The 15,895-nt window shown below is 40.8% G+C and overlaps 1 protein-coding gene across 3 annotated transcripts in view; it reads right to left on the bottom strand.

The window, feature by feature from the left end:
* The window catches only part of CDH4 (cadherin 4), a 553,545-nt gene that overhangs the window by 36,957 nt on the left and 500,693 nt on the right, over positions 1-15,895 (bottom strand). For all 3 annotated transcript variants that reach the window (XM_033010416.2, XM_033010414.2, XM_033010415.2), the window contains exon 8: positions 11,025-11,162. In XM_033010416.2, coding sequence (XP_032866307.1) covers positions 11,025-11,162 — 138 coding nt within the window. The remainder of the gene's footprint in view (positions 1-11,024; positions 11,163-15,895) is intronic.

Here is a 15,895-nt window from a genome sequence, read left to right as displayed (position 1 = left end):
GAGGATATTGGGTCAAAGAAAAGAAGGAGTCACTACATAGCTGTAAATTTAGAAAGGAAAATATTATTTATTCTATGTTATTTTTTGGCAATTAAAACATGTTATTGCACTAAGTTGAACAGTTTGACAAACTCTATCATGCTCAAAAAAACTATGTGAAACCTTTTAACTGTCCTCTCTGATTTTAACTCTGGCTGTTCTCTGTGTTCTGACCCTTTCTTCTATAATTGAGAAGTGTTAAGACATCCTGGACAGTTAGAAATATTTGATAAGAGAAAACTCACAGCACTACTAAATCCTTTGCTAAATCTCCTTCCTGCTCCCCCCCCCCCTCCCCAGTATGTCACTGAAGATTTCATAAGTGAAATGGTCTTAACGAAATTCCAGATATATATCCTCTTAAAATGACATCCCTTGGAAGCAACTGTTTTTAAGGCAACAGAATATTGAAGAATTAAAAACCTGCCGACCCAAAGGAAGCTAGCCAACTTCAGAAGGGGATTTATTTCAGTGCCTTGCAATAATGAAGTTACAAAATGTATTTAAATTTCTCAGCCTTGCATCAGTGCCTGAGATGCTGTGTACTTTTAAGATAATGAAATAATCCACTACAAATGGGTATTTGCCTGGGACACCTGGTAGACATGGAGACATACCTGCCAGGGCTGTGTGGATGTCCTGCCTAACCAGGGACCTCCTGGATGGTGCTGAGTGTCTACATTCAAGTGACTGAATTGGGCCCTCCAAGTCCAGGTCTGGGCTCAGGAGGAGAATTGAGAAATTTAATACATATCCAAAAGCAGAAAGAGGCACATAATCATTCAAATTTGAAAGAAATGCTCCAGGTGGATAAATGTTAGACAAGAATCACTGGTGTGGGTAGATACATGAGATATAAGAGAATTAATGTCTGATTTCTCCTTGAAATTTTAGCTCAACTGACACACCAGAGATTATGGGAATGGTGTCTAAACCACATGCACATATCAGGTGGTGGAGACCACAGTGATTTCCATCACAGCACATCACAAAGCAGGAAAGGTATTTCCCTGTAGACGTTTCCTTTGACTACAGAGATCTTGTCGGCGACGCCTGGTTGTGCCATACCTCGTTGCACACATGTAGCTCACACGTGCCCTGGCACCTCTTTCTCACTGGACATTTCCTCCACAGAACTATGGAACACACGGTGGGGGGGACGTGGTCTGCAGCTTCACCCTCCAGATCCCATACACATTAAACAGGATAGGAGGAGGAGAGAAGAGACATCGTACCAGGAGATACAGCACTGCCAGATGTTGCCAGTGAAACGGCTCATGACAAATCAGTTACGGCAAGCGATAGCTGATAGGTGCTGTCATACCATATGGGTCCAGGTGGCCTCGCCAGTGTACAGATATCATCTCTGTTTTGAAAATATTATCCCGACTGCACAAACCACCAAAACAGCAGCCTAGAAAATCAAATGTCAAAACAAATTACTTTGTATTGCTACGATGCTGATGATGGATACGCCCGTGTCGTTCAACCCCATTAATGACAGCTGCCCACAAGCACTGTAAAGAGAGAAGAGCATCGTACTGCACATTACAGGCGGGCACGTATGCATGAGGTACACAGGCACAGAGTTTGTGCTGTTACTCCTGGATTTCAACCACTTATGTGCTGAGAAGCAGGGCATGAGCAGCATCGCAGGCTCTACCTCCCATGCAGTGCTGTAGCTCTAATTGGCCGAGATTGCACTCTCTAGCATTGAGAGAGAAGGTTATATTATTCTTGATTTTACACCAAGCAGTACATATGTCCAATCTGAGAGATACCAATGAAGTATTTTTTTATATTCCCTTTTTTTTTTTTTTTTTTTTTTGGTGACAGAAAATTGAAATCTGTAATGAAACTATCGTTCCCATTTTTTAAATCACCGGTCTTTAGCAATTTTAAACTCCGAGGTCTGAAAAATTCATTACTACTAACTTCCATCAAGGGTGTTCCTGAAACCAAAATTACTTAATCAACTCAATTTAGCTTCTTGTGTAGACCTAATTCAGAAAAACTTTATCTTCTTGAATTGTTATTGCAATTAATTTCCCCCCTTCTTTTCCTGCAGCAGACGACATTTCAGTAATTAGATATTTTATAAAAATGAGTTATTCATTCAGGGTAGCTTCACTTTTATATTTGATTAATCATATTACCACTGAGGTCTGGGTTTTGTCTCCAAGGAAAGTTAAATGACCTCATTTTAATCCCTCTTTTAACCACCAGGCAGGTATCAATGAAGAGAAATAAAATTATATTCTTTTTTCTTTTTATTTCCTTTTTTTTTTTTTCCCCTGCAATCTCAAGATTACATTTGATGTTTTTTCTGTGTGACTGACCCATTTACAAGGAAGAACCTAGCTGATTCCAATTAGGTTCAGGACAGAATCAGGCTAAACAGAGCCTTGAACTATGCCTTAATAACTAATGCTCAGTGTAACGGAGAGGAACCAGACCTGTTTCACCAAATGACAGTTGGTTTAAAGCACTGTACATGATTAATTTGATGATAATTTGAAAATGAATGTACTGAAAGGAAATAAACAAAACAAAAGCCACTGTAAATTCAGGTTTTGATTAATGGGGTCTATTAGTAAGAGATTTCTATCAAGGAAACCACATTTTTTTTATATCAATGTGTATATACCCACAAAATGGTATGGAATAATTCATATAAACCACAATTTATCTGGGAGTAGAGACTTAGATATTATTGATGACTGTTTAGCTTATATCAGTATCTAACTACGCTTCGAATCTAGCTACATGCATATCTGTATTTGTACATATACATCTTTGTATCTATCTATCCATCTTGCAGACTACACTAAGTAGTCTCGAAGGTATTTCATCCTTTCTGTCATATGCTACACTGATGTAAAGACTTAACAGAAATCACAGAAGGGGCTGATGTTCTTTTCATTAAGACATGAGGATTTTCTGTTTTCTCATAAACTGAGAAATATCTTTCATTTTAGATGAAAGAAATGATAAAATAAAGAGCAAAAGTTGAGTATCCACAAGAGAGTATGCAGCGTATCTTGTTTTCTATAGCATTGCATTGAAAGGGCCTCCAGGCACTTGAAGATGCTGTGCCTGGGAAGAGTCGTACTGCTCACAAAAAATCTGCACCAGGAGTTGGGGATCTCACTAATTCCTTATCAGAATCAAAACTGTGTAAGCATCACATCTCCTAAGCTCTGTTGGTAAGGATTTGCATTTAGGTGAGGATCCATTTCCAAAGGTCAGTTTGATTCGAAAGGCAGGTCAAGATGTAAATAATTTCTATCAAGATGTAAACACTTTCCTAACCATGGCTAACCCGCATGTCTGCAGCAGCAAAGCCCCTGGCATTAGTATGGCAAGTCCTGGGAAGAGCTGAGACAGGATGGGAAGAAAGAATATTGTTTCTGCTTGTGCTCTCTCCATTTTTTACTGCTACCTCTTGACTTAACATCCTTAGTCTAATCCATTGTTCATGGCAAAGGTTTTCATCAGGACCTGCAATGAAAGGCAGAAAGCCCATTTCAATTTATAAACACCAAGTTCTTATTTAGGAAAACTAAACTGATCTGTAGTTTTTAAGACTTCACTGACTCTATATTTAATTGAAATGCGCACAGAATTAGGTAGATGCTCATGTACCCAAATGCTACTGGGCATATTTGATTCACTTGAAAATAATAATTTATTTCAGTTAGATGATGACAGCTCTATAACAGCCCAAGCTTTACTGTGTAGTTTGGCTGAGCTTCGTTTTGATTGGAAAATTGCAAGTGAACACAGTCACCTGGGAATTTCCATGAAAGCACAACTGATTTTTAACGATAAGTCCTGTCTGCAGGACTGCATAGACCTCCTGGGTTTGTTTTCAGCTGTAAAACAATGCAGTCCTGTGAATTTTCTCACCATGGTATTAGGTCTTTCCCCTTGCCAGCTCTGACCTGTGCTGTTCAACTTGATTTCTGCCTCTTGTGACAACTGCCTCTAAATTATGCCACAGGAATAATTTCGATGATTTTAAAATACTATAGCATCCAGACTAATCTATATTCAAATGTCATTGCAGACTTTCTGAATAGCACAGATGTAATTATGGGAACCATGAGACCTAAACTGTCCGTACACTGGGAAATTAGGTACATAGTGCTCAAGATTTAAGCCCTTGATCTTCTTCAGATCTGGACACATGTCAAGGTCCTGGGAGATAGTTAGCTATCCACTTCCACTGTTTTTTCTTGGATCAGCGTGGTAAGGCCTCTTTTTAGGAATACCTTGGTAGACATCCTGGTCCATTTTTCTGTCTGCAGGAAACCCCATTGAAGTCCCGTTCCTGCTGGGTAGCTTTGTAGCATAAGATTAATTTGTAAAACATGAGCATGCACGTGAAAGGGATTTCTCATAATGCTCACATGTACTGGACACTTCCCGATACATCTGGCTATAAATGTGCTTAGAAAACCCCAAACCGCTGACAGGCTGACTTGGTTTCCGATTTTGGTTTCCTACCACCATTAAATATAATTTCTCCAAACTAGATCTATTTACATCTTTGCATTGTAGTCATCTGGAAGTCAGTATCTTTCAGCCTGCAGGAAAAGCTGAGGGTTTTCCCTTCTACTGTGTTATTTTTGAACTTACTGTTAAAAACAGAGCTCAGCAGGATTCAACTCGGGGGGCTGGAGACCAGGGGAAGCATTAACTCCAAGCTTTGACACATGCAAAAAAAAAACCAAACCCACATTTTTACAGCTCCCACCAGCTATTTCTGCAGCTCTGGCTAGTGTTGCTCTTGCATTGGTTGATGCACAGCTATATTTTTTCCTCAAACAAACAATTAACATAAGAACAAATACACACAGAACGAGGAATAAAATTTTGGCTTATGCTTGTTTGCTTTTCCAGAATTTTGGCAAGTTCACAGAGCAGGAGGACTAAGCAAGTGCTATGCCATGGCTGTGAAAAAAAGCAAATTTGATCCTAGCAAATATTAGTGCTCTTGTTCAAGACACTGAAAGATCTTGTCTGGATATACAAATTGGGTCAGAAGAAAGAAATCAGAGCAGAGCCTGGAGAACAGCAGGGTTAGCAAGATAAACGGGGAAAAGAAAGCTTTAACGTAAAAAGGGGTTGGAGGAGCTTGGCTTGTTTAGCTTCACAAAATAGTGTGCACTAGTATATCAGGGTGGAGATGGGAGAGAAAATGGGAAGGAAACATCAAAATGGGAGAAGGAAGAACTATTATGGTAAAGGACAATGCTAGCATGTCAGTGATGCACTGAGAGGCTGCTTCACTTTCAAGTTTCAAAGCATTTTTGGAGTGGACTCGTGAGCATTCTCCATAGTACTGAGAGGAACCAGAATACCTGCACAGACAAAGGTCAGACATTTTTGGAAGTGCAGTGTCAAAAACAAAAAGCCCTTTTAACTTGGAACTCTCGCCATGTCATTTTGCTCATGAACTACTGAGCTCTACACTCTGCAGATCTCTGCTGACTGATCCAGTCCAGTACGAGCCAGGTTACTAACTCAGCATTATTGTAGCAGCCAGAGATGAGTCTCATCTGACACTATTAATTAAATATCCCAGCTAAAAAATGGCAAGAAGTGCTTTTTCTGATGTATTTGCAACAAGTACTTGCTCCTCCACTGATTAGCCAAATCCACTTTCTAACTAGATTAACCTTACCCAGCAACACATCCCCTTCTGCTAGAATAGGAGCATCTCTAAGCATAGTGTTATTCTGTACTAGCTACTCTGCTTTGGGTTCACAGCCAGCCTTTGGCCAGGCTGTCTTTCCCAGGCCAGCAAGAGTCATCACTGCCTGGGTGCTGTGAGCTGGGAAGCACCCACCCATGCCTGATAGTCCAGGCCTAAACCCTTAGAGTTGATCCTAATGGGAGTCAGTGCTGATACTAGCAAGCGAGGCAGCGTGGCAGGGAAGGGGATGCGGTCCTACAGCTGCCTCTTTAAAACATCCTCCACTGGATTCAGCCTTGGAAGAGGAGATTCTCAAAGCAGTGCCAAAGGGCAAATTTTAAAGTAGCTTTAAATAAGACCTCCTAAGGCTCAGGAGCTTAAAGAACTTGAATAGCCCAGTTCCTTTTTTTTTCTTTTCTTCTTCTTTTTTTTTTTTTTTTAATAGAGGTTGATTGCCAAGCAGGTTTTCCCAAGAATCCACAAGCTCAACTAATCATGAGCACTTCAGCCCTGTGAAATAATATTTCCCTTACACAGGCTACTATAAAAACAAGTTCTGCACAGTAGGCAAATTTAAAATAACTTTTAATTAACATTTAAGACACAGAAGTCTGATCATGCAAATTCATCTGCGTCTCCTCTCTGTGCCTGATTGTTCCTGATTGAATACGATAAAAATAGACTTTGTATGAGTCAAGTGTAGGCATGGATTTCTTTAACTTCTCCTCCCCTCTGATTATGCATTTCCTTAGATAAAGTGGAAACCCTTGGATGGCTATTAACAGTATCATGGGTCAGACTGGAAAGGGTATCCTGCCTGCTAGGAGTTAAAGATTTCACTGGAATTAAAGGCATTCATTCTGTGAGAAAAAAAGATGCCTCCACCTTGCATAAAATCTCACCTGAAACTATCCAGCATTGTTCTGTCTCAGCTGATTTTTAATCTCTGAAATACTGACACTAATTTCAGAGCACTTCCCCTGTATCTGAGGTGAGCATCGGGCCAGAGGCTCAGCTATGGATCTATATTAATACAGCAAAAATGCAACTTGCCTGCACACAAGAGAGAAATATTTGAAGGGAGGCTGAGGAAATTTCACATAATTAAGACATATCAGAGGACATGACCGTGTTATGAGTAACAGGGACTCTGCATAATGGATGGCAGACTGATACCAGTACCTTTATCTTTTAACAGTAATGGAGCCAGTTTCCCAGTAAAACTTCCTACAAAGCCTTTGTAGTACAGTCCATTTAAAATGTCACTATTTTACAACAGCTGATGATTTGGCAGACGTAAAACCCATCAAAAATGCCATGAAAGTGAACTAGCACAGCTAATCACTCCCTAAGGACTGTGGGAAACTTGGGCACAGCGGGGATTAAACTACTCTTTTCAAAAGCATCCGACCCAGAGCCTGTGGGCACGGGCTGGTTGGACAAGCTGTAGAGATGGTGTTACCTCTGCTTGCCCAGAATTTGTACCTCTGCTCTTCAGCAGAGGGAAGAATTGCCTCTCTCCATTTATTTATTTTTTCAAGCAACAATGTCACATGAAGAACACAACACAATGAGCAGGCTGAAGTCCCTCAGCTAGCCAGAAGAGCTTTCCCTGGGTCACGGTCCTGCACTAAATCATTAAAATTGCCCCAAATAGCTGCCTATGATGTTTACAGCGTTTCACAGGATGCTCCACTCTTCTGGCGCAGATCTGATTGCTTCTCACTCCAGGGCAGTCTCTCATGAGACATTTCCTCACTGTTAGCTGCTCTCTGATGCTTCTCGGCATGGCCAGATAGCATCGCAGATCAAGAAAACATTCACCATTACAAAAAAGCTGGAAAGGACTAAAGGAGGTCACTGTGCCCTCACTGTGCCCCAGTACCTCGCGGCTTGATGCAGCTAGTCCTGGTTGTGACTATCAGGACTAGTCATGACTCTTGCTGATGGGAGACTGCACTTAAGTTAACAGCAGACTTCAGTTCAAAATTATTTCGACTAGAGACTGTGATTTCCAACCCCTCCATATAATTTCAGAATCCTTTGTATGAGAAGGTGGGGCTGCTTCTTCCCTTGCTATTGTGCAGGATCTTCCCCCAGCTTTTCAGGTGATGTACTAAGGGGTATGAAAACTACATTGATCCATTTTCACGTAAGCAAGCAATCATTTTGGAGTTTTACTGGAGTATCTTCAATTTGTACATTTAAGGATCTTCTGTGTGATTTTATTGCTCTTTTTCCACTTCTCATCTAACACTACATTTTGATCACGCCCCATCTGGTGTTTTGGATGTCCATTAACCAACACACCTCTGCAGGCCATCCACTCCTGTGGGTGTGTGACTTTGGCTCTTGCACGCCTGTCTGAACTTTCACGTGCTCTGTTCATGCAGTCTCTTCACCCCCCTGCACAGCGTGCTCCACTATGGACGTGACCTGACTTTCCTGACCATCGCAGTGCCTGTTTTCTTCTCTCTCATCCCGTTGTTAAATTTTACACAGTAACATTAATTCCTGCTGCTGAATACATGAGCTGTGACACCAGCATGGTGCAGTGTCCTCCTGAGCTACGTTCTTATCCAGAAACGATTAAGTCTAAAACCACCCTGGCTGAATGACAGGTAATTTAGGAGTGCTATAGGGTGGGCCTTTGTATGTGTCTATGCTGAATGCAGTTGCTTGAGTTCCTTTCATCTGGCAGCTTTCCAAGAGGAAACCACAATTTCGGTTATTCAGCCTACTTTGCTTTTACAACAGCATTTCAACACAGAAGTATTTAAAATAAAAATATACTGTATCTCTCCAAACAGTCCCCTGTCTTAAAAGAGACCATGGGCTTTCTTACTCTCTGAGGAGCTGTAGATTTCCTGGAAAGAGACTTTTGCAATTTTTCAGAGGTGTTAAAATGCAGATCAGACTATTTGAGGACAGCAAGGAGATTCAGCTCAGGTTTAAAGAGACTGATCAGCCTGATGCTATTTTCTCTGTCAGTCAGGGAAACATCATATTATACTTTCGTAATCACATGAAATTCATCCTGCCTATACCCAGGAGTGTATTAAAGATATTTGTTTCCATAGAATTAGAAAATATTATTGTAAAACACCCTTTGTTTTCAAATCTTTATAGTGTCCCATGTGCTGCTGTGTAAAGCCCTTTGGCCTTTGCAAAACTCTTTCTTCAGTGACTGAAATTAGAGAAGTAATGGTACACATCAACCCTGCTTAGAGGAAGAGTAGCATTTTCTAATCCATTTAACACAATCCTGTGGGTATTTCTCTTGATGGCTTTTATTCCTTCTAGGTCTAACACATACTGAGACACTAAATACTCAGAATTCACCCGAAAGCAAATTTCCATTATCTCACCTTCCATCAGATTTAACTTCAGAAAGTGTTTTGGAAAGATATTAAAACATACCACATCTGGAGGGATGCTGCCCTCCAGAAGGCACTGATGTGCACGTGTGACTAACCCTGACACCGCTCATCCCGCTACCTGAAACCTCACCTCCTAACCTGCATTTGGAGACAAAGACCAGGCAACCCGGGTCATCTGGAACAACCTGTGCTTAAATGACGTGGCCACTAGATGTCATTCCATTTTCACTCAAATGTGGGTTAAAGAAGTATTTACCTGGCAAAATAAGGTTCCCCCCCATGCAAACACTAGCAAGCTGAGGCACACGTACTGCTGTGGTGAAAAGCCCCATGGCCTGAGACACGCAAAACTCTGGAAAACTGGCCACTATAAAATTTTCAAGAGAGAACAATCCCATGCTGGTAGCAGAAGGGACCACATGGCCCAAGACTTGTATCAGATTTTTATGGCTCTTCACAACTATATCATATTTAAGGAGACATTTAATGACAACTTTACAATACAAGGCTCAGTGTATTCACTATGATCAATATGAAGCACATGTGCTGCTGTTAAACCTACCCTATACTCGATGGAGCAGCAATGCAGGCTGCAGATTGATGCCTAGATCCGAAAACGTGTTGGGTGCCCATTTTTCTGATTCAGGAGGAATTTAGTGCCTTCCTTTTTCTGAGAATCGAGGTCCAAGTCACATTTGTCAGAAAATGATGGCACTGCTCGGGAGCTGAGCACACCACATCCATGAGCCCAGGTCCCAATGGCAATGGGAGGGAAGAACCAAGACTCCATAGCTGGCATGGAGCCGACCTGGGTCCAGGGTGGCATAAATTGGGTTCTGCATGAATTCCTTCAGTTCTGCTATGTATCTGTAGTTTGTAATGGTCTAACTAAGGGGAAACTTTGGTACTAATATTAATAAATATTTGCAGACCCTTTAAGATGGAATGGAAATTCAGAATAATAGAAGTAATAAAAACATTCCTCAAATGATGTTCATTGACTTGAACACAATGCAGTTAGACTTTCTGTAGTGTTAAATATTTGGTATCAGTTTAAGATACATCACTTACTGCTCCTTGTTGACCCTCATAAGGATATAGATGGTGGATACACAGTGATTTCTCATTAGCATGTAGATATCTGTAGTGCTCTGTGGTTTCTAAAATTACTACACATATTTCAGAAGTTCTATGTCTATGGATTATGAAGGCTGGAAAGAACCAGACTACATAATTTCACTTCCAACTTCATTTTTACCTTAACCAGCTCTAAGAATTTATCACTTACAATTCATATGTTTTTTTTCCCTTGTCCTTCAGCAATAGCAACTTGGAGAACATGAGAACAGAATAGAGAAATACTGTACTAATATAAGAAAGATCTTTAACTGATTAAAACCAGATGTACTGAAGAATGCCTACACATTTACTGCTGGCACACACAAATACATCTGTTAGAGCTATCTGTGAAATACAAATTTTACCGGATACCTGTTACCATTTAGAGTATTTACTGCTTCCTTGAAATCATATCCAAGCTACTAAACCCAAAAAACTGCTCAGGATTTCGCTCATAAGTAATAACAGCTCTGAAATGTCTACAGCCAATTGCTGTGAAACAACTGTATCCTCTTTGGTGCAATCAGACATAGTCTGTTTGCCACATTATTTCAGCTCCACAGCGAAATTGGTCGCCAAATAGTTTTGCTAGTTTATGAATCATTCTGCTATTCCTTCTTCCTTTTTTCCTCCTTTTTTTCCCCCTAAAAGTCTTTGTTCCACGGTTATCTATCGAGTTCCTCCTATCTGCCAAACGAGCTAAGAGAGACGATGGTTATAAACATCCATGAATTACAAACACGCTGTGTGTCCATGCATCATTGTGCTGATGTATTGATACTTACAGTGCTGGTAGTGAATTCGGGTGGGTTGTCATTCACATCTGTCACCGTAATGATCGCTGTTGCTGTATTTGAGAGACCATAGTTAAGATTTCCCTCCATATCTGTGGCTTGAACAATGACTATATACTGCTGAACTTTCTGGAAAAAAACAAAGAAAAGAAAAAGATGAGAAACAAAAATGCATCCTGTAAAATGCCTTGGTTTATTTTCCTTATATAAGTGAAATCTTTAAGTAGACTAAGAAATTAATCAGATTCAGAATGTTAGTAAAAAAGACAACTAAAATTTTCTATCATGTTCTTGAAAGGATTTGTGCATAGATTGGTGGATATCACCTGTTTTAGGGGAAAATAAAAATTGCATGGGCAAAAATCCTTGGTAGAAACAGACATTTTTGTTAATTTTTAAGCATTTTTGGTAACATTAGTTTCTCTCTTCTGAAAACCAGTAAAATTTTTTCTAATGCGTTTTTCATTGAAAACATCACTAAGAACATTTTACCTCCAAAACTGACAGCAATGTTGCCTGGCAGCCCTCCAGCTCGTTCTGCTCACACAGTTCAATGCCCACAAAGCATTTTGATACTTAAAATACTCTCCATGTTTCAATCCTTAACACTATCTTGGTAAATATGGAGAATTTAAGTCCAGTATGAAAAAAAAAACCATTCTCTGCAATAAACAGGAGTTCAGTGGAACCGATTTAAATTCCTGAGCACCAAACAACATGGCTCTCATAGAAAAAGCCTTACAGAGCCAGCCATAAAAATCACACATTAAAGTTCTTCTGAAAGATGCTATATGTCAATGCAACTGGAAAATAAACCTGAATAAAATAGGAGAGGGCGTCTGATCTTGCATGTGTATACAACTCCACAGGATGTCTCTTTACTTAGGAATATCTGCCCGTACTGAGAAAAACTTCCTAATCTTTTAAACTGGCTTCAACAATAAATTTTCATTTGGATCTGCAGAATTTACTATGAATGTCTACACGTGCTGTGCTCAGGTCACACGAACCACTTTTACAGGCAGATATGAAAGCAAAGCTCTTCTGAAATATGTGCAGAGCAATGTGCCAAGAACCAGAGGGATCCAGCCCAGTTCAGTGTGACTCAGGGCAAAGCTAAACATTCCTTCCTACTCCTCAAGGTTTAAGGTGTAATTATAGACATGAGCTGGGACACAAGGACCAAGTGGCTCCGATGGCGCATCGGAGAGCCTGAAGGGTGTGAAAACCAAATGGAGGCAGAATGTTATGCAAGAAAAGCTTTGTACAAAGCCAAGTGGAGGGACTTCACTGGGAGGAGAGACCTGCTGCATGCTGGATTGCTCCTGTTCTCTGAACAGCTTAGGTACTCAAGGGCTGCTCTTTTCGTGCGCTGATGTTACAAACCTGTGCAAAATGTCAAATGTCCTTTGAAATTTCAGAGGGCAAGAATTAGGTCAATTAGGTCTCTCTACCCCTATATAGACATTCTTGAAGCACTGTAACTGGCATAATTCTTTAATTCTTCCCAGTTGCCAGAATTACAGAGATCTGAATTTTAGCTTTATCTTGATTCTAGGACTTTTAATTGACAGATATTAACCTGCTAAATTGACAAGACATGAGACACAGGGATCCATCAGCTCCTTGCAACTGGAATATATTATGGAAATGCACTTTCATTATCTCTTGCTACCTTGTATAATAAAACATGAGGGAGAAACTACTGTTAGCCCTTGTTTTTCCTCATGCAAAAAGTTGCCACTCATTACTCCATTTGTAAAGCACTGGGTAATTGTAAGGCTGAAATGTCCTTATTAGTGAATGTAATTTCTGTTTCATATTTAGCTTTTCCTTCCTTATTCTCTCTTACAGACAAGTTGGGATGCTGACAGAAGTATTCCCTAACAGGCCAAATACTTGTGAGCCAAATTAAGTTTAAATCATAGAAAGGGGGAAGATATTTTAAAAAACGAGCAGCAATCAGATTCCACATAAATTAGAAAAACAGGTCAGAGGCCCACAGGAGAGACTCCATTTCAATAGTGCATTTAAATGGCAAAGCCACCTTTAATGTTCCTCACTGCAGTGAGACAGAGACGCGTAATTCACAGCATTTCCGATTTGAGGGCGTAGTTATTGTCAAAGCTTCAGCGCGTCGGCAGCGGCTGCAGGGAAAAAAGTGTTCCTTCCTTTCTGGCAGCTGAGAGGGTGGTGAAACAGCCTCCACCGGCGGGAGTGCTGCCTTCTTAACTTGGCGTGTTTCGATCTCAGCGTGTTTGCAGTGACCCCTTCACGGCCCCCGGGCTCCCCGCTCAACCCTCCCGCGTGCGCTCTCCGGAGCAAGCCAGGGCGGCCGGGGCACGGCAAAGGCAGCTCCCCTCCTGTGTCCATCGCAATTCCGAAACTCACGATGCCTTTATGCGAACTTTAATCCGAACCCCGAGAACCACCTGCAGACCTTGGGTAAGGTCACACTCTGTCTGCACAGGACTTTTTCATACTGGGATCCAGCCTGAAAACCCCCCACCGCCTTCAGCTCCTTTCTAGCTTGCTTTATTCACTTAACCAAAGCTTCCCCTGGAAAAATGAATCCTCTCATACAAGACGGGGTAAGACACTAGAAAGTCTCATTTAGAAGTTTTGTTAACTTCACCATTTTACTGCTTATTAAATTATACATACTCTGATGACACATGCATGTGTGCGTGCATACTCACAGATCCCATTTTACTAATTTCAAGTTTACAATAAAGTTGTTTTTTTGTTTTTTTTTTTTTTTTATTTAACACAGAGCCTTTCACTGAGCGTCACAGCACAGTGTTAATAGAAAACCCCACACAAGTTCAGAACACTAAATTAAAGAAATTTAAAAGAAAGATTGCATCAATCAGATACTACAATGCCAAAAACGAAAATTCCCAGAATTTAGTAATGTACAAATGTACCAGCCACAAAGAGGGGGTGCATAAGGACGGGAAGAGGGGAAGGATGGCAAAGGAGCACCACACATGTGCAAGCAAGAGTAAGGAGTCCAAGCCTAGTGAGAAGATGCAAGGAATTATAGCAGATCTCAAATGGATGGGGTGACCAGGTAGGATTGTTCCAGCAACAGGCATGTTTGAGGCAGGTGCTGTGTCGGGGTACCGGAGGCAGCTGCAGCAATCACGGACATGCGAGAGGTGAGCTGCTGGTGGAAACTTAGGGCCATCACCAAAGTTGCACTGATTTCCACCAACTGAAGCCATAAGTATTATGTTTAGAGCAAAAGTGCAATCTGACATGGAAAATGTCCTTGGTTTGTACGTAAAGTTGTATAAGACAGAGACATGCAGATCATAGAATAGAATCATAGAAACATTTAGGTTGGAAAAGACCTTTAAAATGATCGAGTCTAACCATAAACCTAGCACTGCCAAGTCCACCAAATGGAAGCAGTCTGAGCTTTGTCAAACCCTCAGGCACTTGGTTGCCTTCCATGTCCAGTTCCATCCAAAAGGCTCCAGTATGGGCATATAAGTGTGGTGCTTTCAAGTACCTAGTTTTAGTTTATAACTAATTCAATCTTCAGTGAGATTGGCCCCATCAGATAACAAATTACCGATTTTTTTTTTTTTTTCTGTAGCTAACCTTTTTGCTTTTGTGCACTAAGCTGATTTTATTGAACTATTAAATCAATTTCAATTTCAACATGTCCTTCCAATTTGTCACATCTCCAGGGGCATCTTAGTTTGTTGTCCTAACATTATTATTATTGTTACGGCTATTAAAAAAATAAAAGGCAGCCCCATGCCCCCAAGCATGAGAGACATTTTCTTGATGGTATTTGATCATTCAGAATAATTCTCATATTCTCTTTTTTTACAAAAATGACATTTTAAATAGCACAGGGCAGAAACTACAGCATAGAGGCAACAGAAAATGGTCCTAACCCAGAGGAATGAAACAGTTACTGTATGTTTGCTCTGATGGTGATGCTGTGGAAATAAAGAAGTGAGCCTCTGCCCTTAGCGGGTCTAGACTAAAAGCCCAGCCCCAGTGAAGTTCCTGGGAGGTCCAGTGGCCAAGGTTTTTAATAAATCTAACAAATCTTCACACTAGAGGAAAGTAAATGTGCTGCTTCTACTTAAGCTGAGGAAAAAACCCCTCATCTTGATAAGTGCAGAGCTTTTAGTCTGACCTGAAAGCTAAGGGCTTTTGAAGGAAAAAATGATGAAGAAAAGAATAATTAAAGGAACTGTGGCAGATTTAATCTGTCTGCTCTTCTGTCAATCATCTGATACAGTGCCACAAAGAAACACATCAGCTAAATTCCAGAAGATGGGAATTAGTTGAAGAAATTGGTTAAGCTGGTTAATGGGAAGTTGATCAAGGGCTTGGTTAAATAGATAGCAGTACCTTGTACAGGAAGAATGAACAGCTTGGAAGAAGGGTAACCTAATTAAATAACAGAAATAAGATGCGATTTAATAGTATGAAATACAAGATAATGCAGGAAGGGACCAATAACAAAACTTTTCTGGAAGCTAGCTTGCTGGACATGAGCAAGGAGGACGGGCATCACGTCCCACCAGTTCCCTGCCCCTGAGCAAGACACAAACGCTGTGGGCAAACGCGTTGCGTGTGGTATTAGCATTGCAGATATGGCGATGTTACTTCCCTGTGCCAAGCAGCGAGTGCTCATCGGGATGCTGTGCACAATCCAGGTCCCTTGTATTCACTGCTGAGCAACCCAGATCCGACCAGGTGCCGGCAGTGAAGAGCCCATCACCGGAGAAGAGCCTAGAAGAGCTTGGCTTGTTTAGTCTAGCAAAATGAAGGCTGATAGCAGATATGATTGCTGTCTATAAATACATCAGGAGGATAAACATTAGGAAGGCAAA

Source organism: Tyto alba, unplaced genomic scaffold (assembly GCF_018691265.1).
Source record: "Tyto alba isolate M040663 unplaced genomic scaffold, T.alba_DEE_v4.0 Super-Scaffold_33, whole genome shotgun sequence".
NCBI lineage: Eukaryota > Metazoa > Chordata > Aves > Strigiformes > Tytonidae > Tyto > Tyto alba.
The sequence above is the reverse complement of the archived record's forward strand: the minus strand, read 5'-3'. Positions and strand labels throughout refer to the sequence as shown.